The 26249-nt window shown below is 37.3% G+C and overlaps 1 protein-coding gene across 2 annotated transcripts in view; it reads left to right on the top strand.

Annotated features, from left to right (window-relative positions):
- The window catches only part of LOC101697846 (zinc finger protein 124-like), a 65118-nt gene that overhangs the window by 30518 nt on the left and 8351 nt on the right, over positions 1-26249 (top strand). Inside the window, exons 2-4 of one of the 2 annotated variants that reach the window (XM_021247245.2) lie at positions 14258-14384; positions 14582-14642; positions 16014-26246. In XM_021247245.2, the coding sequence (XP_021102904.2) occupies positions 14258-14384; positions 14582-14642; positions 16014-17838 (2013 nt within the window). In that variant the 3' untranslated portion in view covers positions 17839-26246. Of the gene's footprint in view, positions 1-14257; positions 14385-14581; positions 14643-16013; positions 26247-26249 lie in introns of those variants that run through there. The other variant, XM_087199608.1, reaches the window with a different exon arrangement.

Here is a 26249-nt window from a genome sequence, read left to right as displayed (position 1 = left end):
CAAACTCTCCATGAGGCAAATTGGCAATGATATGTTGAAATTTGATCTTCTCAAAAATCTCAAATTCCAGTTTCTCTTAGTTCTATTGCCACATCCACTCCTAAAGAAACTTCTCCTAAAACCCCCTCTGTTTTCCCAGTACTATAACTTCCTCTCTTACTGCTGACATTCTTTTTACTAAAGGGGTCTTATAAAGAAATTGAAAGGTCAGACTTTAGATGTAAGAAATAGTGGGAAATGGGAAATAAAAAGAACATTAAGACAGGTAAATGCATTAAGGAGGCAAGTTACTCATTATCTCACAAAGTGCTGTAAATATCTCCTGCTCATGGACTATGAACCCAAATGACATTTTGTTAAGATAAATAGAGGTAATAGCAAACTATATTAACCATTGTGCAGTTTCTCAAGGGCCAGCTGGTGACCACAAGTTTGACATTTAATTTGATTAAGTTACTTTCTGTTCTGCTTGAGTATGGGACAATGAGGGAACTGTTCTGCTTAGGTATGGGACAATGAGGGAACAATTGTAATTTTTAAGAAATGTATTCATGATGTTCAATGATATGAATCAGCTTAGAAAAAATATACTGTTTAGCAAAAATAACCTTTACCTCATCAGATATTGCTAAGGCAACATAAAATGTAAACATGTTCTGCCCAATGCCTCTTAGCTATTGCTTAAAGATGTAAAAATAAATCAGACCCTGAGACTTCTCAGAGGGAACCTGAACATTGCTTGTGAAGGTTCTTTTCTCATTGCCGGCCCAGGACATCTCCCCTTCCTACCCTACCTCAACTGCAGCTGGTCTGCGGCAGATTCATTTGCATACTACTGTCATATTACTCTAGTTTCTTTATGAAATAATTATTCCCTTCACAGCACATCTTTATTTTCTTTGCTGAAAATATGTAAATTGATAAAGTATGAGTGTCTATGCTATGAAGCAAAGTGCCTCATCCAAATTTCTACCCTCTAAAACCTCAGCCTTCCCTTAAATTTTACTGTGTCCTGTCATTGCCTACACACATGTTCTTTGGGCTTAGGTGTTTTCTCCACATGACTTGAATCTGCAAGTGCAGGAGCACACACTAGTGACCCTATTTTTACCAAAAAAACATAGGAAGAGCACAGTGAATACAGAGAGAAGATAGTGGCAGCTGTTAAATGCTAGTGGAAAATCTGTTCCAATTATATGATTTCCTTATTGTAAGTCAAGCCAATATCCTGGGAGAAAGTCTGGACTGAGAAGGGTTTTGGTTAGAGTTTGTCAGATGGGTTCCACTCCAACTGGTAGTATATTTTTCTGCCTTGTTCCTCTTGTTTGGCTCACAATCCAGGAAATGAGGCAGCAGTGCATCAGTAAAGAAGTGTTGGGTTCCTGTGATCTGTCTAGTCAGCCACACTGGACAGAAAAGGGAACCTTGCTCTGTCAAACACCCAAGTCAGAAGCTCCCAGTGTGTTGCTGACAGCCATGCCAGCCAGCTGAGACTCACTTGCTGTGTGGGTTCTGCTGACTGCAGGCTGCATAGGAAGGACCCTGGGAGACCCTCAATCCTGGAAATAATTAATGTGCAGCCAAGGCAATATTGAGGTTTGTAGGAGGCATAACATCTGGTTGGAAGTAGACAGAATCAGAATTAGCAGGAGCTGGGTCTCCTGCATCAGCTGAAGAGTCTTTCTGTGTATCATCTGAGGTTGGGGTGGAGACAGCTGCCAAGATTTAGGCATCCTGTTTTTGTCCAAGTGAAGTGGCTGCAGCATGTCCAGAGCTCTATGTTAGGCAACTTTGCCTGAAGCTCCACTTCTCATATTGTGCAGTGACGGTGGCAGGATGGTTGGGAGACTGCTGACATGTGGAAGGTTTGTGTGTGGGTGGCACTGTGGTGTGATCGGTGTCCTGACTTTTACTCAGCAGCAGACTTGGTATTATAATTTGTATCTAAAATATATCCCAAATGCCCCATGTGTTTAGAAGTTGATTAGGTTTTATAGACCCTCTCTGTATCGGTGTTTTCATCTGCTTATGATTGAGAGGTAGGTCTATGGTGGAGTGAGCTGGAAAAAATGCATTGTCATCTGTGGCCCCTTCCATCATTTTCTGCTTCCTTGCTGGAAGAGTTGAGCACCTTTTCTTTGCTATCCTGTTTTTTCCTTGGAACCAGTGAACCATAGACTGAAACTTTGAGCCAAAATCATCTTCTCCTTTGTTTTGTGGGTGCTGGGTATTTTGTCTGAGGGATGTGAAAGTGGCTAATCCTCCTGGTGATGCCAAATTTGGTAAATGCTTAGGAAACGGTGTCTCACAACATGTCTGCTCAAACCTAGGCCTTATTGTGATGATGCTATTTGCTAGATTTCCAAAAACTATGCCACTTGGGTAAAATCATTGTAGGATGTTTAGGAAGGTGATGAAAATATGAAGAAAGATTTAATGTTGCTAGAGATGATCCTTGGCAGTAGAACAGTTGCAATTTTTGCTTAATCTTTTGTGCTATATTTACAGCAATGCAGTCAGTCAAACAATCAACAAAATATGTGAATAAATAAATAGCTCTGCCTAGAATGTCAGAGGGGATAGTATTGATTTAGAAAAGAAATATGAATGTGATCCTACAAATGACAGCTTTCACAAAGCAGTCTTTTAAACCCATGCTGAAAATCTCTTTGAAGTTAGACATTCCCATATATATGCAGTTTGGATACCAGTAGAAACATGCAATTTTTTACATAACTGCTCTTGTCCCTGGATGGTTTTTAGATATTGATTTAGAAAATGAAATGCTAATGAAGTGAGGCTTTGTATTAATGTAGCTCTGCAGTAGGGTTAAAAACCCAAATGTCTGTCTGCAAGCACACCAGTAGGCTAAGAAAGGCCATCTGTACTGTGAAGAGACTAGGGGAGTGGATACAATGTGAGAAAGGAGGGAATGATAGAAAATGGCAAATTCAGCTCCTGAACCAGAGATTTTTCCCTTGAGGTCAAAATGTTCTTAGTGTGACATTAAAAGCTGGATTGTAGGCTGGCTTGGGTTGAATGTGGGTTAAAATAATCACATGCCTGAAAGAAGGAAAAAAAATTTAGAAAATGTTACACTAATAAATCTTGTCTTTCTATTGATAAGTTCACTCATTTTTTGTTAGGGAAGATTGGAAATTAGAAAATTCTATCTGTCCTTCTTGTGGGTAACAAAAATTGACTTCTATTTTCAATCCATAGTGTTCTTATAGTACATGTGGGATGATTCTGATTCTTTTGTTTATTTGATCAGGCTTTGTGGACTAGTGTGTGATCTTTTTTGGAAAAAGTACTGTGTGCTACAGAAAAGAATGTCTACTCTGCTTTACTGGGGTGGAGTACACTGTAAATATTAAGTCCATATGTCCAAGGGTGTGATTCAGCTCTGATATTTCTTTATGATTGTGTATTTATTGGATCTTTTGTGTTCAGCATTGTTTTATGAAGATAGGTGCACCAGTATTCAATGCATAAATTTTTGTTTGCCCTTTATTAAATTCTTTTATTAGTACATTGTAGGTATACAACACCATTACATTTCTCATTGGGAATTGTACCTTTACATAATGCATCTGGGTTCTTATTTTTTTCCCCCATTCCTAGCCCTCCCTTCACCCCCTCCACCCTTCCCTATTTACAAAGACTTTATTTCCATTTTTTCCATTTCTCATCATTTTTCCTTTCCCTTCTTTCCTTTCCCCTGCCCCTCCCACTACCCCTACCCCTTTGGACCTTTTCTTCCTATTTTGCATTATTGATTATTCATTCTAATCATTGGTACATTTTAGGTATACAATATAATGACATTCATCATTGGAAATTTGCACCTTTACATAGTCTCTCTTGGTTCTTATTTTTCACCCTTGCCCAGCCCTCCCTTCAACCCCTCCATTCCTCCCTATTTACAAAGATTTTGTTCCTATTTTTCCATTTTCTCATATTAATCCCATTCCCTTCTATCCTTTCCCCTAGCCCTCCCACTTCCTTCCCTTTTGCCCCTTTTCTTCCTATTTCACATTACCTATTATACATTTAGTCCTTATTTACACTTTCAGTTTCTCACACCAGAGAAACTATTTGGTATTTATACATGTGTGTCCTATTTATTTCACTTAAGAGTATCGCCTCAATGTGCATATCCACTTAGCTATAAATGTCTCTAATTTCTCATTTTTTATGGCTGAGTAGTACTCCATTTTATTAAAAAAAAAAACCCACATTTTCTTTATCCAGTCTCCAGTTGATGGGCATTTGGGCTGTTGCCAAGTTTTAGCGATCACAAACTGTGCTGCTATGAACATGGGTGCACATATATCACTGTGGTATGATTCTTTTAATTCTTTGGGGAAGATCCCCAGCAGTGGAATAGCAGGGTCAAGTGGGACTTCCAGTCCTAGTTCTTTGAGGTATCTCCACACTGATTTCCACAGTGGTTGCACCAGTCTACACTCCCACCAGCAGTGGAGCAGGTTCCTCTTTCCCCACAGCCCCACCAGCATTTGTTATTGGTTGATTTCATGATAGCAGCCATTCTTTCTGGAGTGAAGTGGAATCTCAGCAGTTTTCATTTGCATCTCTCAAATGACCAGTGATGTTGAACATTTTTTCATGGATTTATTTGCTATTTCTACTTCTTTGTCTGAGAAATGTCTGTTCATTTCAGATGCCCATTTTCAGATTGGGTCTTTAAATTTGGGAGGTCTGATCTTTTTAAGTTCTTTATAGATTCGAGATAGTAGACCTTTGTCTGAGGAAGAGCAGGTGAAGATTTTTTCCCACATTGTGGGTTGTCTCTTCACACTGCTGGTGGTTTCTCTTGCTGTGCAGAAGCCTTTTATTTTGACTATATTAATCCTTCCTACCCAGGAGCAGGGGATGTCTGTCCATTTTCTGATGTCATCTTCAATCTCTCTTTTCAGAGTACCATAGTTTTCAGAGAAGAGGTCTTTGATTTCTTTTGTTAGGTTGATTCCTAGGTATTTCAGTTTTTTGGATGCTATTGTGAAAGGAATTATTTGCCCTGTTTCTCTCTCAGTGAGTCTGTCATTTGTGTAGAGGAAAGCTATTGATTTTTGTGTGTTGACCTTATAACCAGCTACTTGACTGAATTTGGTTATTAAGTCTAGAAGACTTGTGGTAGAGTTCTTGGGGTCTTCTATATAGAGTATCATGTCATCTGCAAATAATGACAATTTGACTTTTTCATTTCCTGTCTTTATTCCTTTTATTTCTTTCTCTTGTCTAATTGTCGTGACTAATGTTTCCAGAACTATATTGAACAAGAGTGATGATAGTGGATATCCTTGTCTTGTTCCTGATTTTAGTGTGAAGGATTTCAGTTTTTGACCATTTAGTATGATATTGGCTGTTGGTTTTTCATAGATGGCTTCTATCAGTTTGAGGTAGAGACCATCTATTCCAATTTTTTGTAGGGTTTTATCATAAATGCATGTTGGATTTTGTCAAATGCTTTTTCTGCATCTATGGAGATAATCATATGGTTTTTGTCCTTGGCCCTATTTATATAGTGTATTACATTGATTAATTTTCATATATTGAAGCATCCCTGCATCTCTGGGATGAATCCCACTTTATCAAGGTGTAGGATCTTCTTGATGATCTTCTGCATTCTGTTTGCCATTATCTTATTAAGGATTTTTGCCTCTATGTTCATTAGTGAGATTGGCCTATAGTTCTCCTTTTTGATTGGGTCTTTCTCTGCTTTGGTAATCAAGGTGATGCTTGCTTCTAGGAATGAATTTGGGAGTATTGCTTCCCTTTCAGTTTCATTGAAGAGTTTAAACAGTAGTGGCAGCAGTTCCTCTCTAAATGTCTTGTAGAATTCAGCAGTGAAGCCATCAGGGCCCGGGCTTTTCTTAGTTGATAAGTTTTTCATTACATTTTCAGTTTCATTGATTGATATTGGGTTGTTCAGAATTTTTAGGTCTTCTTCGTTCAACTTTGGTAATTCATATGTATCTAGGAATCTGTCCATTTCTTCTGTGTTGTCCATCTTATTGGAGTATAGGTTCTGGAAGTAGGTATTGATAATCCTCTGGATTTCTGCTGGGTCTGTTGTAATTTCACCCTTTTCATTCCTAATTGCATGGATTTGGGCCTTTTCTTTCCTTTTTCTGACAAGGTTGGCTAAGGGTTTGTCAATTTTGTTGATTCTTGTGAAGAACCAACTCTTGGCTTCATTGATTTTTTGTATCATTCTCTTAGTCTCCATTGCATTGATTTCTCCTCTGATCTTTATAATTTCCTCCCTTGTATGAGCTCTGGGGTTGTCCTATTCTTCTTTTTCTAGAAGCTTGAGGTGCAGCATCAGGTTGTTTAATTGGGCTCGTTCTGTTTTCCTAATATGCGTATTCACTGCTATGAATTTCCCTCATAAGACTGCTTTCATTGTGTCCCATAGATTCTGATATGTTCTATTGTCATTGTCATTTAATTGAAGGAACTGTCTGATTTCTTCTTTAATTTCCTCTGTGACCCATTGGTTATTCAGAAGTGTGTTGTTCAATTTCCACGTGTTTATGAAATTTTTTTGAGTTTCTTTTGCTATGGATCTCCAATTTTATCACACTATGGTCTGATAATATACAGGGGATAACTTCAATTCCTTTGCACTTACTTAAACATGTTCTATGTGTGAGTATGTGGTCTATTTTTGAGAATCACCCATGTGCAGCTGAGAAGAATGTGTATTCTGATTTTGTGGGGTGGAAGACTCTGTAAACATCTGTTAAGTTCATTTGTTCAAGAGTTCGATTGACTTCTAGTATTTCATTACTTATTTTTAGTCTAGTTGTTCTATCTATTTGTGACAGTGGGGTGTTGAGGTCCCCCACTACAATTGTATTAGTGCATATATGGTTTTTCATGTCCGTTAGTATTTGTTTTATATAGTTGGGCGCATTAGTGTTTGCTGCATAGATATTTATGATTGTCATCTCTTCCTCTTGGATTCTTCCCTTTACAAGGATGTAGTGTCCTTCTTCATCTCTCTTAATCAGTGTTGGTTTGAAATCTACTTGATCTGCAAAGAGGATAGCTACTTCTGCTTTTTTTCAGGTTCCTGTCACATGGAGTATTGTTTTCCACCCTTTAACTTTCAGTCTATGAGTTTCCTTTTGAATTAAGTGTGTTTCTTGTATGCAGCATATTGTTGGATTTTTCTTCTTGACCCATTCTGCCAGTCTGTTTCTTTTCATTGGTGAATTGAGACCATTAACGTTGATGGTTATAACTGGAACATATTGACTTGTCATTGCCATGACTTTTTCTTTTTGTTGGGTTCTCCCCCTTTCCATTTAATTTCTTGTCATGCCAGATGGGTTCCTTCTGCTTTGCTTCCTGGGGTTGTGATCCTCAATGTCTGTTCCTAGGATATTGTGTAAAATTCTTTGGAGTGTTGGTTTGGTATTCATGAAGTTCCTAAGGTGCTCTTTGTCATGAAAGTATCTTATTTCTCCATCAGTTTTGAAAGATAGTTTTGCAGGGTACATCAATCTGGGTTGGAGGCTGTTTTCTTTTAGGGCTTGGAATATGTCACTCCTAGCTCTTCTTGCCTTGATGGTTTGTGTTGAGAAGTCGGCTATGATTCTGATGGCCTTTCCTTTGTATGTGATTTGTTTCTTTTCTCTGACTGCTTGGAGAACTTTGCTCTTCTGTTGAGTTTCTGGAATCTTAACAATTATATGCCTATGTGTAGATTTTTTTTGATTAAGGCTCTTTGGAGTCCTGTATGCCTCACTTATCTGTATGTCAAGCTCTTTTCCCCTGCTTGGGGAGTTTTCTGCCTTTATTTCTGTGAAGAGATTTATTTATGTCATCTGCACTCTCTCCTCTTTCTTCATTGACTCCAATCAGTCTTATGTTATTCTTCTTTGCATCATCTAGCAGCTGCTGGATTGATTTCTCATGTTCCCTTATAATTTTGAAGCAATTTTTCTTTTCCTGGTCACTAATTGCAATCTTATCTTCTATATCTGAAATTCTGTCCTCACACTGGCTCATTCTGCTGTGTAGACTTTCAATGGAGTTTTTCATGTCCTGGAAATCTATTTGCATCTGTTTTATGGATTCCATTTGTTTCTTACGTTGGGATTCCATCATGTTCCTCAGCTGCTCTCTAGATTTATTAATCATGTGTTGCACTAGGGACACAATTTCTCCTGTTATCTGAGAAATTATTTCTGATTTAATTTTTTCCAGATCCCCTTTTGTTGCCAGTTCAGTGGGTCCAGGTGGTTGAGTATCAGAGTGTTCCACCTCATTTCCCTTTGGGGTTGCTGTAGGTGATCTGGAAGTCTGGTTTTGAGACTTATTTAAGTGTTTTCTCATTTTGACTGGGTGGGGGGCTGTTGGTGCCTGCACGGATTACCTCCTCTGAGCTGGGAGAGGTGGGACAGGGACCAGGAGCAGCAGTAGGGATGGTGGGCGGGAAGCCCCTTCCTCTGGTCCAGGAGCAGTGGGATGGCAGCTCAGAAGCCCCTACCTCTGGGCCGGGAGCGGTGGGAGGGATGGTGGCCTGGAAGCTCCTTCCTCTGGGCCAGGATTGGCGGGACAGAAGGTGGCCCAAAAGCCCTTTCCTCTGGGCTGGGAGCAGCGGGAAGGATGGTGGCTGGGAAGCCCCTTCCTCTGGACCAGGACCAGTGGGACGGTGGCTCAGAAGCCCCTACCTCTGGGCCGGGAGCAGCAGGACTCAGTACCGTGATCTGATGGTCCGGTGTCCTCTGCATCTTCATAGTGTGGAACCAGGTGTCTGTACAGAGGAGCGGGGTGGGGGTGGGGGTGTCCAGTGGATTGTTGCCAGGTCCCGGGCTGATTCGGCATGTTCCGCATGACTCAGGACCTCTGTAGGGCCACATAAATATTTATAAACATTATTGTTTTTAGAGACTTTATCAGATTTTGAAATCAGAGGGATGCTAGCTTCCATATGTAAATGTAGGAGCATTCCATCCTTTCCATTTCTTTGCAGGACTTGAGGAGTATAGGTGATGCAACATTCTTAAAGGTTTTGTAGAATTCAACAGTGAATACATTGGGTGCTGAGCTTCATTTGGTTGGTGTATTCTTTCTTACTGTCTCTATTTCATTGCTTATTATTCAGTTGTTCAGTATTTTTTGTGCAGTTTTGGATTAGCTTTAACAGTTTGTATGAGTTGAAGAATCTGTCCATTTTTTGAAAATTTGCCAGTTGAAATATTTTTCAAAGTAATCGGTGGCTTCTTGATTTCAACAGCATTTTTCTTTTTTCTTTTTCTCTTGGTAAGTGTGGCTAAGCACTTATCTATTTTGTTTATCCTAAGAATCAGCTCTTCAACTGATGATATTTTGAATTTTCTTGTCCCAATTTCACTGATTTGTGCTTTAATCTTTATAATTTCCCTCCTTAATTTTGCTCTTGCCCTGGATTGTTGTTTCTCAAGTGTCTTAAGATTTCCCATAAGGTTATGTATTTGAACTTGCACTATTTTCCTAATGTGAATGTTGATTGAGTGAACTTCCCACTCAGGACTCTTTCAGACTGGCCCAAAGTTTATAGTGATTTGTTCTGCCATTGCCATTAACTTCCAGGAATGTTTACATTTCTACCTTGATTTCTTCTATGACCCATTGGTTGTATAGGAGTATGTGATTAATTTTCCATATTCTTCTACCTTTTCTGTGATTTCTTCTGTCATTTACTTCTCTTTTTATTCAGTAGTGGTCTGATAGTACACATAGGATGATTTTGATTCTTTTATTTATTTGAGGAGGCTTTATGGACCAGTGTGTGATCTTTTTTGGAAAAAGTACTATGTGCTACAGAATAGAATGTCTACTCTGCTTTACTGGGATGGAATACACTGTAAATACTAAGCCCATATATCCAAGGGTGTGGTTTATCACTGATATTTCTTTATGATTGTATATTTATTGGATCTTTTGTGTTCAGCATTGTTTTATGAAGGTAGGTGCACCAGTATTCAATGTATAAATATTTATAAACATTATGGTTCTTATTGGACTGTTGTCTTAACTAGTATGTAGTGACCTTTGTTTCTTCTAATCAGCTTTAGCTTGAAGTTCACATTGTCTGAGATTAAAATTGCTACCCCTGATTGTTTTAGGGAACCCAGTGCATGAAATACTGTCTTACATTCTTTAATTTTTAGTCTGTGCATATTTCTTTGCATTACATGAGTTTTTTAATGCAACATACTGCTGGATTTGAGGGGGGTTTTTTTTTTGGCAATTTGGCAGTTTTCCAATCTGTGTCTTTTAAGGGGAGAACTGAGGCCATTACTATTGAGAAGTATTCCTGAGATGTAAGTATTCCTGAGATGTGATTAGTTACTCTTATTGCATTCTTTCTCTGTTGGTGTCTTCTTTGTTTTTCTTTACCTCTCATTTTTTGTTGTGGTTTACCAATTGACCTTGCTTCTTGTTTTCTTTTCATCGGAGCTTTTAGCTGTGCAGACACTAGTCACATCATGACAAGTTCTGGTCCTCTGAGGAGTTTGTTAAATGAATTGGTCACTAAGGAATTGTAAACACATTGTACATTACAATATTCAGAACAGAGAAATAGTCAAAGGAAACTTGAACTTGACTTTGCTTTTATTTACATAACTCTTACATGTAGTACTGTAATGTATAAGAACATAAAACTAAAGTATTGTACTATGCAGTACCATAAGCAAAAATTGCAGTGCTTTATAAAAGGTGTACTGTACAAAATAAATACATTGAGGCTCCACCAACAAGATGTACAGAACTATAGAAAATGAAAAGACAGCAGATTCGTAAATCTGAGCAGTGGGTTTTAAGTCTTAACTGTGTGGTTCAGTCATAATTCTGATCAGTCATTAAACAGGTAGCTTGTTAAATGATTAATTTATGTACTAGACATCATATTATCAAATTAGTTAGATGAAAATGGTTTGTTTTTCTTAAGAACACACTCCAATACCTTTAAAGTACAATACAGCAACCACCAACAAATCAGTACATTAGCTGGGTTCAAACAATCCCATACATGTCAGAAAAGGCAGGGATACAAATTATTCAGAAAACCCAGGATATCTTATGGTATAGCATAATATGGAAAGTGCTCATCAATCATCATGATTGCAAAACACATGCAATCCAGATATGATCTTTACCAAATCAACTAATCATATTTCCTTATAAGCCTTCTCCTGGCATCTTAATAGTTTCTGTGAATTCTTCAAGGTCACATTAATCAAATGGTTTATATTGTTAGAACCTGTGTCTTAAGATGCATTTTGACTCATTAATAAAGGAGCTTCTTCAGATCATTGCAAGAGATCAATGAAATTAAAATATTACTAATAAGATATCACAAACATGAACCTGCTTGGCTCTGTAAAACTTACTGTAAATGGCAAGTATCCTTAACAGTGAAACTGACATTAATGGAGCCACTCCTCTAACCACCTCTGCAGTGAACATGCTGGATAGACATAAAGTATGTAGTAAAGGAACTTACTAGCCAGAGATGTAAGACAAAAATTATCATATAAGGGCCAGGGATTTAACTCCCTTCCAAGCTCAAGGTCCTGAGTTTGATCCCTGGTACAAAAAATTATACACATAAAACCACCAGGTGCTGTCGCACATACCTATAATTGCAGCACTTGAGAGTCTGGGGCAGGAGGATTACCAAGAGTACAAGGCCAGCCTGGACTACATGAGTTTAAGGCCAGCCTCAATTACAAAAGAGACCATGTCTCAAAAAAAACCCACACATAATCACATCATAGAACAAGAATAGCTGTGATAATTAACTTTTTAATTATTTCCTGTGGTCTGGAAGTATATATATATATAACCTTTGAGAAAATATGTGCAAACATATGATATGAGGCATTTCTACATACCAAAAAGTTTCAAAGGTAGCACTACTTTTAAAGAGTTTGTTCATATCTGAGAATTTAACTCCAAATAAATCAGCTTTATTGTCCACTGAGAAACTGTTGGAAGCAAATACTCTTTAGCATTAAGCCCAATAGAAAGAGTGCACTGATGAATTTTTCTGGCCCTTTGTCACAGCTGTTTTGCCTGTATCATGTGTGATCAGTGGGTCTCATAGCCATGCTCCAAATCACTGCCTTCTGCAACTAAACAAGGAAACCATGTATTTCTTGAAGTTGCTTTTTTTGTCTCAGTACCCAGAATATATTAGGTAGCTGATTTGTCCCAAGCATTAGACATTATAGAAATAATACATTGTTTGAAGACATTTGTCTTTTCATGAATGCTGTGCTTACCTGCACAACATGCTTAGTGAATGTGCCTAAAATCTGATATGCTAAATGCATTCTTCATTTAATGCCTGAGTCCTATCCCTGTGATTAGATCACTAAATGAATGAGGTGCTAAATGAGGAATTGTATACAGTATGTACTTTACAGTATTCAGGACAAAGAAATGGTCAAAGGAAATGCCAACTTGTGGACTTTACTTTTATTTGCATAACTCTTACATGCAGTACTGTAATATATAACAGAACATAAAATTTAAGTACTTATTGTACAGTACAATCAGCAAAAATTAGAGTACTGTATAAACAAGGTATACTATACAGAGAAAGACATCAAGGCTCTATCAATATGACCAGGACTGTACAAAACAGTAGGTAGGTCATAAATCAGAAACAACATGCCTCAGTTGTAAACCCAATCATTAAAACATGTAGGTCATTAAGCAAGGAGTATCTGTATGGCTGCAGTGTTTCTAGGATATTCTTGAGTATTTTCCAAAATGCTACTTTGTCATTCATATGTCTCTTGAGCTGGACTTTTTCATGAAATGTCCTTATTTCTTCATGTTGTTGTTGTTGTTTTTTGGTACTGGGGATTGAACTCAAGTCCTTGCGCTTGCAAGGCAGGCTGTGGAACCACTGAGCTAAATCCCTGGCCCTTTTGTTGTTGTTTTTGGATATCTGGCAGTTTAATAAGGATATGCCTTGTTGAGCTTCTTTTTCCGTCATAATTTTTTGGTATTCTTTAAGCCTCACTTCTATTTTTAACTCTTCTCATCTTTGGGGATTTTTCTACTGTGATTTTTGTAACCATATTAATAAATCCATCTATGTTATCTAGCTTTTCTGTAACTCCAGTTAGCCTTGAGTTGGTCTTTTTTAATGTTGTCCAGTAGTTGCTGGATGGTCTTTTCTTCTTTTTTCTTGTGGTCTCTTTGAGCACTTCAGCATAATTTGCCATTTGTTCTCAATTTCAGACAGGATGGTCAATCCTAGGGCTCACCCTGGCCTGGGCATATGGGCCACAGTGTATGGCTGGGAGGGGACACTCAGTCCCATGACCCTCTGTAGGCCAGGTGCATAGCCCTAGCCCTAGGGGCCTGGCATTCAGTTAGTTGGTCCATCCCCACATTTCCCTTTCTATTACATCTTTGAAATTTTTATCTCTGTGACAGGTAAGCATTTCATGTCATTGAGCTACAAAATAATATCTTCCTTAATCTAATTTCATTGTTAGACATTCTCCAATGAATAGTGTAATACTTTTCATTAATATTTTAAATTACCATTCATGGGGCCAGGGATTTAGCTCAGTGGCACTGCGCCTGCCTTGCAAGCGCAAGGTCCTGAGTTCAATCCCCGGTACATTAAAAAAAAAATTGCCATTCATGAATTTTACTTTGTGTTTAACTACGGTTTTGTCTACAGTTTCAAGTTTCCCAATGCTGTCTAAATACAATCAGAAGAGGAAGGGAGGGGCTGGGGATTTAGCTCAGGGACATCGTCACCTGCCTTGCAAGCGCAAGGTCCTGAGTTCGATCCCTGGTACCAAAAAGAAAAAGAAGAATAAGAGGGAGGGATATTTCCTAAAGAATAATTTGAAAATAGATATATTTTCTGTTTTATCAAAGTCTATTAGATATTCATCTAGCCCAGTTCTTTTTACCCCACTCTCTCCATGAACCATGCTTTACAGACAGTGTAGAAATAAAACTGGGGTTAACCAGCAGGAGAATCAGTATTCTCATTCTGCTGTTTCTTTAGCAGGGAATCCCATCTAGCATAAAAATTCTGGTGTGACAAGTGTATGTAAATAAAAATTAAGTATCTGATGACCAAGGTATGAAGTAACCATCTGTGGGACTCAGCCTTGTTTTGGCTTTTATGAGTAGATTTGAGGTATTTCATGTTGTGAGTCTTATTCTTCTTCCTGGAAATATATTTCTGATGATTTAGAAGGAAGTGACCTTTGAGGATGTGGCTGTGAACTTCACCATGGAGGAGTGGGCTTTGCTGGATCCATCCCAGAAGAAGCTCCACAGAGATGTGATGTGGGAAAACTTTAGGAATCTGGCTGCTATAGGTAAGGAAGAAATCAGTTCTCATTTATGCAGAGAGCATTGGTTATTGCTCATCAGTACAGTTCACTTCATTGGAATATGGAAATATTTTCATGAATCTTCTGGGCATGGTCACATTATACCATGAATATAAACAGATGGTAATAATTTTTATGTAATGTAGTAACTCATCATTATGTATTTTTTTTCTATACTTTAGGAGGAAACTGGGATGACCAGCAAATTGAAGATGAGTACAAAAATTTCAGGAAAAAATTAAGGTGATTTGTGCTCCCAAGAATGTTCCTCAAAAGTCAGAAATATTAAAACCAAGCAAACTAAACAAACAAGGCCATGTTAAAAAATACAGAGAGCCAGACATGTTGGCACATGCCTGTAATCACAGCACTTGGGTGACTGAGGCAGGAGGATTGTTAGGACTTTGAGGCCGGGCTGTGCTACATAGTGAGTTCAAGGCTGGCCTAAACTAAATAGGAAGACCTTGTCTCAAAAATCAAATGAACAAAATGAAGCCATGTTCAAATTTCTTTAATTGCACCAAAGTTCTCCAAAAATGTGTGCATGCTTAGGGCCTAGAATCTGACAATGGAATATTTGAAATATTTCAATATCTGAAATGTAGAGAATATTGAAATTATGCCATAAGTGACATTAATGTGTAATAACAAAGTAGTTCCCATGCTCAAGATTATAAAACTGTTATATGAAATTGTATGTAGGCATTGATTAAAGGAATATGTGAAAAATTTGTGTTTAGTTGAGAGCCAAGTGCAGGATATCTAATTACATATATATATATTTTGAAAAGACCACTTTCTTATCAAACAAATTAAGTAATTAATGCTGTATGTATTTAAATGTGGTATGCACATTCAGTAATTGCAACCTTGATGAGCTATTCAAAACCTAAAAGAATACCTCTGTTCTGATTAAACAGCCTAGATGCCCATTCACAGATGAGTAGAAAGGAAAATGGGCGGGAAGGAGCATACTGAGAAGCTGAGGCAGATTCATGCTCAGCCTGGCCATTGTAGTGCTTGTGAGACTCAGTCTCGTAATAAAAGATAAATAACTGTGAGAATGTAGCTCAGTGCCACAACCATTGGATCAGTCTCCAGCACTGAAAATCATGTGTTGTGTACATATAATGGAATGGCATTCAGCCGTAAAGGAGAATTAAATGATGTCATTTGCCAAGAAATGCATGGATCTGGAACCCATTTTATGTTAAATAAGATAAGCACAGAAAATTCAATATCATGTGTTGCATTTTGTATGACAAATGCAAAATATGAATTAAATAAAATAAAGAAGAAATGGTAGAAAAAAGAGAGGCAGACATTTTGGAGAGGGTGAAAATGCTCAGGGGTAGAGTCATGAAGGAAAAATATACATATATCCCAACTACGCAAAATGAAAGTAACCAGTATATATTGCAAACATATCACTTCCAAACTCCCAAATGAATATTGTTTTGGTAAAAGCTGTTTCCGAGGCATCATCCAGAGTGTACAGTAAGTTCGTGATCAAATATGCTTACAGGGCATCAAATCAGATCTCTTCCTGGTGAACCATTAATATAAAGACATTTTTAAATGTGACTGGTTGTTTTGTTATTTTTTCTTTGACAGAAGTGCAGATGTAGATAAGTGCTCTCAATATAAATTATGGTATCAACATGGAAAAATGGTTTTTATGATTCCTGATACAAATGTGCACATGAAACTTCTTGGTATAAAAGCAGGTGAAAACCTTGCATATGGAAAGCCTGTGATTGGTCATTCATCACCAACCATGCCTATCATACATAATGCTGGACTCAAATCATATGAACTCCATGGATTTGAACAGAAGCTGTCTAACTGTAACAGACATGAGAATACCTCCACTGACTTTCAGTCCATTCAGAAACATGCAGAGTCAGATCCTGAAGAAAAACGCTATGGATATAAGCTATGTGGAAAATCCTACTCTGATTATATTGAAGGAAGTAACACTGAAGAAAAATCCTTTGAATATAAGCAAGATGTGAGAACCTTCAGTACACCCAACTATGTTCAAGTTCAGGAAAGAAATGACATTAGGGTGAATACCTATATATATATACAACATGGAAAAGGTTTGAATTCTCACCATAATATTCAGGAACATGAAAGAGCTCACACTGGAACAAAATCCCCTGTATATAAACACTGTTGGGAATCCTTAAATAGCAATACTCCATTTATTCATCATGAAAGAACTCACATTGAAGGAAAACCCTATGTATGTAAGCAATGTGGGAAGGCTTTTAACAAACAGAGTCGTTGTCAAAGACATGAACGAACTCACACTGGGGAGAAGCCATATGTTTGTAAGCAATGTGGGAAAGCTTTCAGCACACAAAGTTATTGTAAAATACATGAAAGAGCTCACACTGGAGAGAAACGTTACGTATGTAAGCAATGTGGGAAGAACTTCATCTCACATTCTTCTTGTCAGAAACATGAACAAACTCACAGTGAGAATAAACACTATATATGTAAGCAATGTGGAAAAGCTTTCAGCATGCACAGTAATTGTCAAACACATGAAAGGACTCACACTGGGGAGAAACCCTATGTATGTAAGCAGTGTGGGAAAGCTTTCACCACACGCAGTTATTGTCAAAGACATGAACGAACTCACATTGGGGAGAAACTGTTTGTATGTAAGCAATGTGGGAAAGCTTTTAGCACACATGGTTCTTGTCAAATACATGAACAAACTCACACTGAGGAGAAATGCTATATATGTAAGCAATGTGGGAAAGCTTTCAGCACACACCGTTATTGTCAAAGACATGAACGAAATCACACTGGGGAGAAGCCCCATATATGTAAGCAATGTGGGAAAGCTTTCAGGACACAGAGTCATTGTAAAATACATGAAAGGACTCACACTGGGGAGAAACCCTATGTATGTAAGCAATGTAGAAAAACTTTCAGGACACAGAGTCATCGTAAAACACATGAAAGGACTCACACTGGGGAGAAACCCTATGTATGTAAGCAATGTGGGAGAGCTTTCACCACACACAGTTCTTGTCAAAAACATAAAAGCACTCACACTGGGGAGAAGCCCTATGTATGTCACCAATGTGGGAAAGCTTTCAGCAGGCGTAGTGAATGTAAGATACATGAAAGAATTCACACTGGGGAGAAACCCTATGTATGTAAGCAATGTGGGAAAGCTTTTGGGACACAAGGTAATTGTCAAAAACATGAAAAGACTCACACTGGGGAGAAACCATATGTATGTAAGCAGTGTGGGAAAGCTTTTACCAGACATAGTCATTGTCAAAATCATGAAAGGATTCACACTGGGGAGAAACCCTATGTATGTAAGCAGTGTGGGAAAGCTTTCACTACTCACAAGGATTGTCAAAGGCATGAAAGGAATCACAGTGTAGAAACCCTACGTATGCAAGTAATATAGAAAAACTTTTCAGTTACTCTAGTATAATCATCATATGCTTTAAAAAAAAGAGGAAATTAACTTTGAATATATAAAGTGACTTGCAATGAACTGAAATGACAGTGCAGAGAAGCCCTTTCTTTGTATGCATATAAAAAATCTTTCAGTACACGTGTATTATTACATCCCTGAAATAATTCATAGAACAGAGAATGAACAGTATGGGAAATGTTTTTTTTTCTCAATGCATTCAAGTTAATGAAAATTCACAAGAGAGGAAAGCCATGTGTATGCAATAAATATAGGAACCCTTCCATTTTCCACATACCTTGAAAATAGTGAAAGAACTCCCACTGAAGAGAAAGCCTATGTAAATAATGTGTGAATGCTTTTTGTGATCCTCATAACATCAGAAAACATGCACAAACTTAAAATGAGATTTAGTATAAATACCAAACATGAGAGAGCTAAGAGTCAGAATGACCAAGATAGGTGTGTTAGGGATGAGATAACACTTTCAAAGCACACATGCAGAGAATGTCTTTCTCCAATATATTTATGGATTAATGGACTGATGAGTTTGGAAAGTGCATTATAATGTTAAATTCAGAGTAACAAAGCACCTTGTATCCAAGTCTTCAATACATGGCCTTTAAGGGACATTTTACATGCAAACCATTGCCTTAGTTATAAGGTAAAGTGAAGTTTATTCACACAGTGAAATTTTATTGTCTCAAATGAAATCCTCCATTTGTGACAATGTAGATTAACCAAAACGTCATTATGTGAAATGTGCCATGCATAGAGAAAACTTGATCATCTTTGTTTTTAGCATCTAAAATTGACAACTTTAAAGAGAGAGTTTAGTGATGGTTGCCATGTGTGTAGGTGGGTAAGTTGATGTTAATGAGAAAGCACAATGTTTTTCTTCTAGAGTACAAAATGGCATAAATCCTGTAGTTACTACAGGGATTGATGCAGTGCCACACAGAATTATAATTTGCTAGAAGTTGTTTTTAGTGTTTTCTCCATATACCCAAAAGGTAATTGTGTTAGGTGATGGAAATGCTATCAAAGAAGAATGTGATAATTTTGCAATATAAACAGCAACACATCACACTGTAAACATTCAATACATGATTTTATTATTTTTTGTTAAATGAAATGAATAAAATTAAGTTAGCAAAAATAACATCTATGGTTTCATGATGTGTCCACAGAATCTCTTCAGTTTTTACAAATGTAATTTAGTTTATACTATATTTATTTCTGAAAGTATTCAGTATTAGTTGGTCCAAAGGTTGTTGGATATTCTTAAAAGTGTTGATTATTTTGGTGAGATTTATACTTGGTTCATTGGAAATGTAAAATAGTTTTTTGAAGATATAATTTGGAAACAATTGACATTTTCCTGAGTTCATTTCATCCCATTTTGACAGAAAATTGTTATATATGTGTTCAGAAAACTTTCTACATTTTAAAAGCACTTAAGCTTGTTTGTCTGATTTAATTCACTTAACATGTTTTCAAAGTGTATCCATTTTCCTATGAATGGCCTGAATATACCCTTCTTTATAGCCAAGTAGTATTCCATTATGTATAGAGACCATATTTTATTCATTCATCTGTTAATGGACATATACAAGGAAACAGCTCATTGGCAAATGTAAGGGATTAGGAGGCCAAGGATGGGAAGAAGGAGATGTAAGATTTCATGTCATGTACCAAGTGTTGACAATGAATGCAGTCTTTATATGTCAAAAACATAATAATGATAATAAATTTAATAATGATGATGAAATGAGGAAAGGTGATCTCAAGCCAGAGGGAGGGTGGTAGGTGAGGAGGGGAGGAGAAATTGTAAGAATCAAATACATAGGCCTGGTCTCTAAGATAAATGTGGACATGTACTCCAAACGTGTATTAATTAAGAAGCATAATACTTAAATATTTAAAGACATTTCATACTTTTTTCTGCTTCCTAAAGATTTATCAGAAGATGTGTTGAAAATATGTAAAATGCCTTTGGACCTCTGTTGCAGGTTTCTTTAGTACTGAATTCCTTATAAACATCTATCTTTGTCATAGGCTCCAACTAAATGTATTGACACCGATTAAGCAGCAGTCCATTGCGTGCACTTCAATTGGTTACCCATGGCAGTGATTATGTGATTTTGTGAGGGGGATGAAGTAGGTATACACATGCACCAGGTCATGTGCGTCTATCAGGTTGCATTAGCAAACCGGAACATGTAATGTTTTTACTATCTGGATTCGACCATGGCTATTTGTATGCCATACCATTCAACAAAATATATAGACCCTGTCTTAGTACATGGTACCAAACCTAACCAAAATACCATAGGATTGTTTACTTTATGAATTAATTTTCTCCCAGTAGTGAAACCTAGGAAATTCTGTAACAAAGCACTGACAACTTCAATATCTAGTGAGACATTGTTTCCATATGGTGACTTTTAGCCGAGTTCTCACAAGACAGGGAGGTGTACAAGGTGTCATTGGCCTCTTTTACACGTATATGTGTCATTGTTGAGGTTTCTTCACTCATGACAAATTCCAGAGACCTCACCTCCTCGTACCATCACCTTGGGAATGAGGTTCTAAAAAATGCATTTTGGGGTAACTAAACATTCAGAACACAGAAACCATTATATGAGGTTTTATTGTGTTGAGCAGTGTAGTGGATTGCATGAGACTGTGTGTGTCCTCCAGCAGTTTTTATGCTGATATACAGTACACACTTAAAAGTATTTTGAAGACAAAAATTTAAGCAATCTTTTTCAATTAGAATTTAGAAATAATGCAATTGTAGATGTCATGAACTGAATTAGGCACAAATTATTCTTGAAAAGACAACTTTGATCACCATTTATTTTGAGGTCCTCAAATAGTAAAAGTAAATGACAGAGGTTTTTGCCAGGCTCATAAAATAATTTCCCATGTTATCAGTGCCTGCTGCCTGAAATTGAGCTCTTAGCATAGCCAAAAATTGTTACAGAAGGCAGAAAAAGAATGTTCAAGGTGCAGTTTCTGAGGTCATCAGAGGATCAGCATAGAATCTGCAGTGTGATGTAAGTTTTAATTTCACTATTATTTCAGGCTAGTACAGTATATTTCCAAATGCATTTCATTTCCCCACTTGCCAATTCTTTTCCAAAGGAATTTCAGCATGGTCACACCTCTCTCTTAACTAAAATACCTGACTTCTATCAAACCCACTCCATTAACTTCTACACCAGTGAGTTCTACATGCTCTGAGTAATATAACCCTACTCGGCATTTTCCACCTTCCTCTACCACCTCACAGCTTAGTGTAGTAATGTCTTTATTGGCTTCTTTCAAAATGAAAACACCCCACTAGGTTTTTAAGGGGCACATTTCACATCTGTGGCCTTTTTCCATCTTTCAGACCTAATTTGTAGAATGTGTAGTGAAGGCCAGAATTATTTCTTTAGCAAGCATATCAAAAGTTCAAGTCTGCATTCAATGCCCTGTAAACATGTATTTAGAAAGTGTGTACATCCAGTATGCAGGTCTTTGTCCATGCATTATATTTGGAATCTTCTAAAGGACCTTTTTCAGGTGCAGTTTTGACTGCTTTTACTGATGAGGCACCTGAAGCCCGAGAAATATGAAAATATCTCAAGTTCTCATAAGTTACTCTGGAGAAGTGAAAATGTATGTGTATGTTATGAATATACTTATCCCTATAGTGGGCTCTACACCACCAGGAAGATTTAATTTTTTAATATATAATTTTAATATATATTTTAATACATTTAATTTTTTAATATATCCCCCCAAAGGGGGGGGGTTCTGTCCAATCAACTTCAACATGCTCTCATATTCATACTTCCAGGATGCTGCTGTCTTATCCTGGAATGGGAATAATAATGGCTTTCTTATTCAGTCAAGAATATGAGTGCTTTTATATATTTTCTGTTCTTATATCATAGTGTCAAATATAAGGAACTAAAAAGAACCTAAACACATCCACTACACATTTTCAGGTTGGAAATTCCAAGAGCATGGCACAAAAATGTAGTCAAGTCTTCTGTTCTACACAGTACATGAAGGGCAGATAAGCATATGTGAGATAAAAAGCAAGGGAAAGCTGTGCTGATGCTAACTGTAAGCCATTCTCATGTTGATAACATCACTGTTCTCATCAGGGAAAAGCACTCATGCTCTTCACATTTTACTGGGCCCATAGCTCAACTGTCATCATTAGATATTCAGTTTGCAATGCAGGAATTTTGGGGAATGTACTAAATCTCATAATGGGTTAATGGTTTGAAATCTGAGATGAGCCAGTTAGAAATCCAGAGGACAAAAATGTTTACAGTTACCCTTCAATTTCCACATTTGTAGAGACTGAAACCACGGTGTTGGTCAGTGTCTATTTATTGCTGTATTGTCATGAGATTGCATGACAGTGTGATCCAGTCTTTCGGTATACATTACATTCATTTCCTTAAAATAAATTTCTCATATCACACAAATATATCCAATATTCAAAACAGTAACAACACGGTTGAGTGAAAAGAATCAATTAGCTTGGGAGTATTCAAAGAGTTTGTCTAATGAGTGACTCTTCAAAGCCTTCCATAGAATGATGTGCATCTGCATGGGAAGTAAATGCAATGGAATACATGCATTGATTACTAAGGCATCTTTATAAAGCCCTTGATAAATGAAAGTACTCTTTGTAGAAGAATATTACAGGAAGGGAAATATCATGGAGAGCAGAATTGGAGAGAAAGTGGGTGGAGTGTGTTCTATGCACCTTAATGTATTCCTCAATACTCTTTTCACTGAAATATTGAAGTGTAATTCTACTCTCTTCTACCTCTATTTTGTCTTTCTCTGGCCCATGTGCCATGACTCATGAATTGTTCTGTCATCTGGTCTTTCCCTCAGTCTCCATTTATTCTCCAAAGGAGAATCTTTTGTGACTTGATTTTGTCATGTCCAGAGTGTACTCGTGTTATTATGGATCCTATTATGAAATGCCTTGGTATATGCCCATCTTCTGGTTGAACTGAAATATTTAAAATTAAAGGAAAAGTTCTGGCTCATCTCTATCTCCTGTGAAAACTTTCTAAGCTCTCTGGCCAGGGAGCCTTGCAGAGTGAATGTTTAACTCTTGTAGAAAAGGCAGTAGGACTGGAGAATACAGTCATGGGAAATGACTTCACCGACAAAACAAAAATAAGCAACATGTTACCTGTCCTACACACAAATGCCTTGATACCTTTATATACTGTAGGTTTAATGAAGTGAAAATTGAGGGATAGAAAAAATGTCAATTTCCATATCCACAAAGCTGTGTCTGGGGTCATACTGATGGCCACAGTTACGGAGATTGTGATACATAGACAGGAAAAAATAAAACAAAAGTGCCCAGTCAGAGGTGGTGTCTGGGTGATGGTAATGACTACTTTTCGTTCAACAAAATCTGACACCCATTTGTGATAAAAACCATAAAGAAAATTGAAATAGCTGGTCTTTATCTCAACATGATATCAACATTATCTCAAGATGATAAAAGCTATCTATGAACAGCCAACATCATACTAAATGGTCAAAAACTAAAATCTTTCACACTAAAATCTTTCACACTAAAATCAGCAACAAGGAAAGGATGTCCACCATCACCACTCCTGCTCAATATAGTTCTGGAAACATTGGCCACAGCAATTAGACAAGAGAAAGAAAAGGAATAAAGACAGGAAAGGAAGAATGATACTCTACATAGATGACCAAAAAAACTTCTAAAAGACTTCTAGACTTAATTGACAGATTCAGCAGAGTAGCTGGATACAGGGTCAACACTGAAAACTTAATAGCTTTCTGTTACACAAATAACAGACACACTGAGAGAAATTGGGAAAACAATTCCTTTCACAATAGCATCCAAAAGAAAAAGAAATATCTAGGAATCAATCTAACAAAGGAAACAAAAGACCTCTACATTGAAAACTACAGCACTGTAAAAAAAGAGATTGAAGAGGATATAAGAAAATGGGAAGACATCCCTTGCTCCTGGGTAGGAAGAACTAATATAGTGAAAATGGCCATACTTCCAAAACTACTGTATAGATTTAATGCAATGCTGATTGAAGTTCCAACAATATACTTCACAGAACTAGAGAAAACAATCCAAAAATTTATTTGGAACCAGAAGAGACCTAGAATAGCAAAAGTAATTCTAGGCAACAAAGACATGACGGGAGATCACAATCCCCAACTTGAAACTATACTACAAAGCCACTGTGATAAAAATAGCATGGTACTGGCAAAGAAACAGACTCAAGGATCAATGGAACAGATTAGAAGATGCAGAAAGAACTCCAGACATACTCAGCCACATCTTTGACAAAGGAGCCAACCACCCTGACCAGAGGAAAGATAGCCTCTTTAATAAATGGTACTGGAAAAACTGGATTTCAACCTGCCGAAGATTAAAACCAGAACCATACCTTTCACTATGCACTAAACTAAAATTGAAGTGGATCAAATATCTAAATATTAAAGCAGAAATACTAAACTTTCTGGAAGATAGGTTAGGTAGAACTCTTGATGACATTGGTAAAGGAAAAGACTTTATGAACAAAACCTCAGTAGCATGGGAGCTAGCACAAAGAATCAACAAATGGGATCTCATTAAAAAGCTTCTTCACTGCAAGAAAAACCAACAGAGCTAAGAGACAACCTACAATGTGAGAAAAAAAATTTACCAGCTGTTCCTCAGACAAAGGACTACTATCTAGAATATATAAAGAACTTTAAAAAATCAGACCCCCAAATTTAAAGACCCAATTCAAAAATGGGCATCTGAAATGAACAGATGCTTCTCAGACAAATAAGTAAAAGCAGCAAATAAACATGAAAAAATGATCAACACCACTGGTCATTCAAGAGATGAAGATGAAGGGCCGTGGATTTAGCTCAGTGGTTCTGGTGCCTGCCTTGCAAGCGCAGGGTCCTGATTTCGACCCCCAGCACCCTCCCCAAAAAAGATGCAGATGAAAACAACACTGAGATTCCATCTCACTCCATAAAGAATGGCTGCTATCAAGAAATCAACCAATAACATGAAGGCGGGGCTTGGGGAAAAAGGAACCCTTCTCCATTGTTGGTGGGAGTGCAGACTGGTGCAACCACTGTGAAAATCAATATGGAGATGCCAAAAAAAAACTAGGATTAGAGGTCACATTGACCCAGATATTCCTCTGCTGGGTATCTTCCCAAAAGAATTAAAGGAATCATACCACAGTGATATATGCACACCCATGTTTATAGTGCCACAGTTTTTAAATAGGTAAAACTTGGAAACAGCCCAATTGCCCATCAACTGGAGACTGGATAAAGATGTGGTTTTTTTATAAGATGGAGTACTACTCAGCCATAAAGGATGAGAAACTAGAGACATTTATAGCTAAATGGATGCACATTGAGGCCATACTCTTAAGTGAAATAAATAGGACACAAATGTGTTAATACCACATAGTTTCTCTGGTGTGAAAAACCAAAAGTGTAAATATGGATCAAAATGTATAATTGATAATGTAAAATAGGAAGAAAAGGGGTAGGAGAAGTGTGAGGGGTAAGGAAAAGAAAAGAAGGGAAAAGAAAATATGAAAAAAGGAAAAAATGGAAACAAAGTCTTTGTAAATAGGGAAGGGTGGAGAGAGTGAAGGGAGGGCAGAGGAATGGGGAAAAAATAAGAACCAAGATGCATCATGTAAAGGTACAATTCCCAATGATGAATGTAACTGTATCGTATACCTAAAATGTACCAATAAACTTAATTTTAAAAATATATAGTAATTGTAAATGTATAGCCACACAACTTTGGCAGACATTAATATGTTGTAACATATTAACAGAGAATTTTTTAGACCTAAGTGATGTATAGTAGGGTAGATAGCACTGAGGGTTTCCTGAGAGCTCACTCAACTATAAACTCATTGAGTTTTGTTATTAATCATATGGAATTTCTTGTCTCTGTACCATGCATCGATGCAGGCTGTTTGTCCACACAGTGTGAGTCCCAGCACATCCTCCTGCTGAAGGCTGGTTCTGTGTTGCTGAGGTGGAGGTGATTGATGACCACAAGGGCAAGAAGCTTGGAAACACTGCTTACTGGGAACCTTTTAGGGATGATTACCCTCAGGGTGAAAAAGTAGGGAGATTCGGGTAGAGAAAAAGTACACGGGTAAGACCAGGAATAATGCACCCACTCACTGTTTTAAATATATGTTGGTCTGATCTTGTCCCACAGTTTGGCAATCTCTTTATGTGAAGGTGGAAAGGGTATTTTGTCAGTAGCAATTCTACATAATTTTGGGGAAAAATCATTTGATTAGGCCAGCTATGGCATGTTGAGACATAACTCCATTTTGGCC

Source organism: Heterocephalus glaber, unplaced genomic scaffold, assembly GCF_053883595.1.
Source record: "Heterocephalus glaber isolate CG9 unplaced genomic scaffold, H.glaber_assembly_v1.0 deba00001724, whole genome shotgun sequence".
Taxonomy (NCBI): Eukaryota; Metazoa; Chordata; class Mammalia; order Rodentia; family Bathyergidae; genus Heterocephalus; species Heterocephalus glaber.
This window is presented reverse-complemented; position numbering and strand designations above follow the sequence as displayed.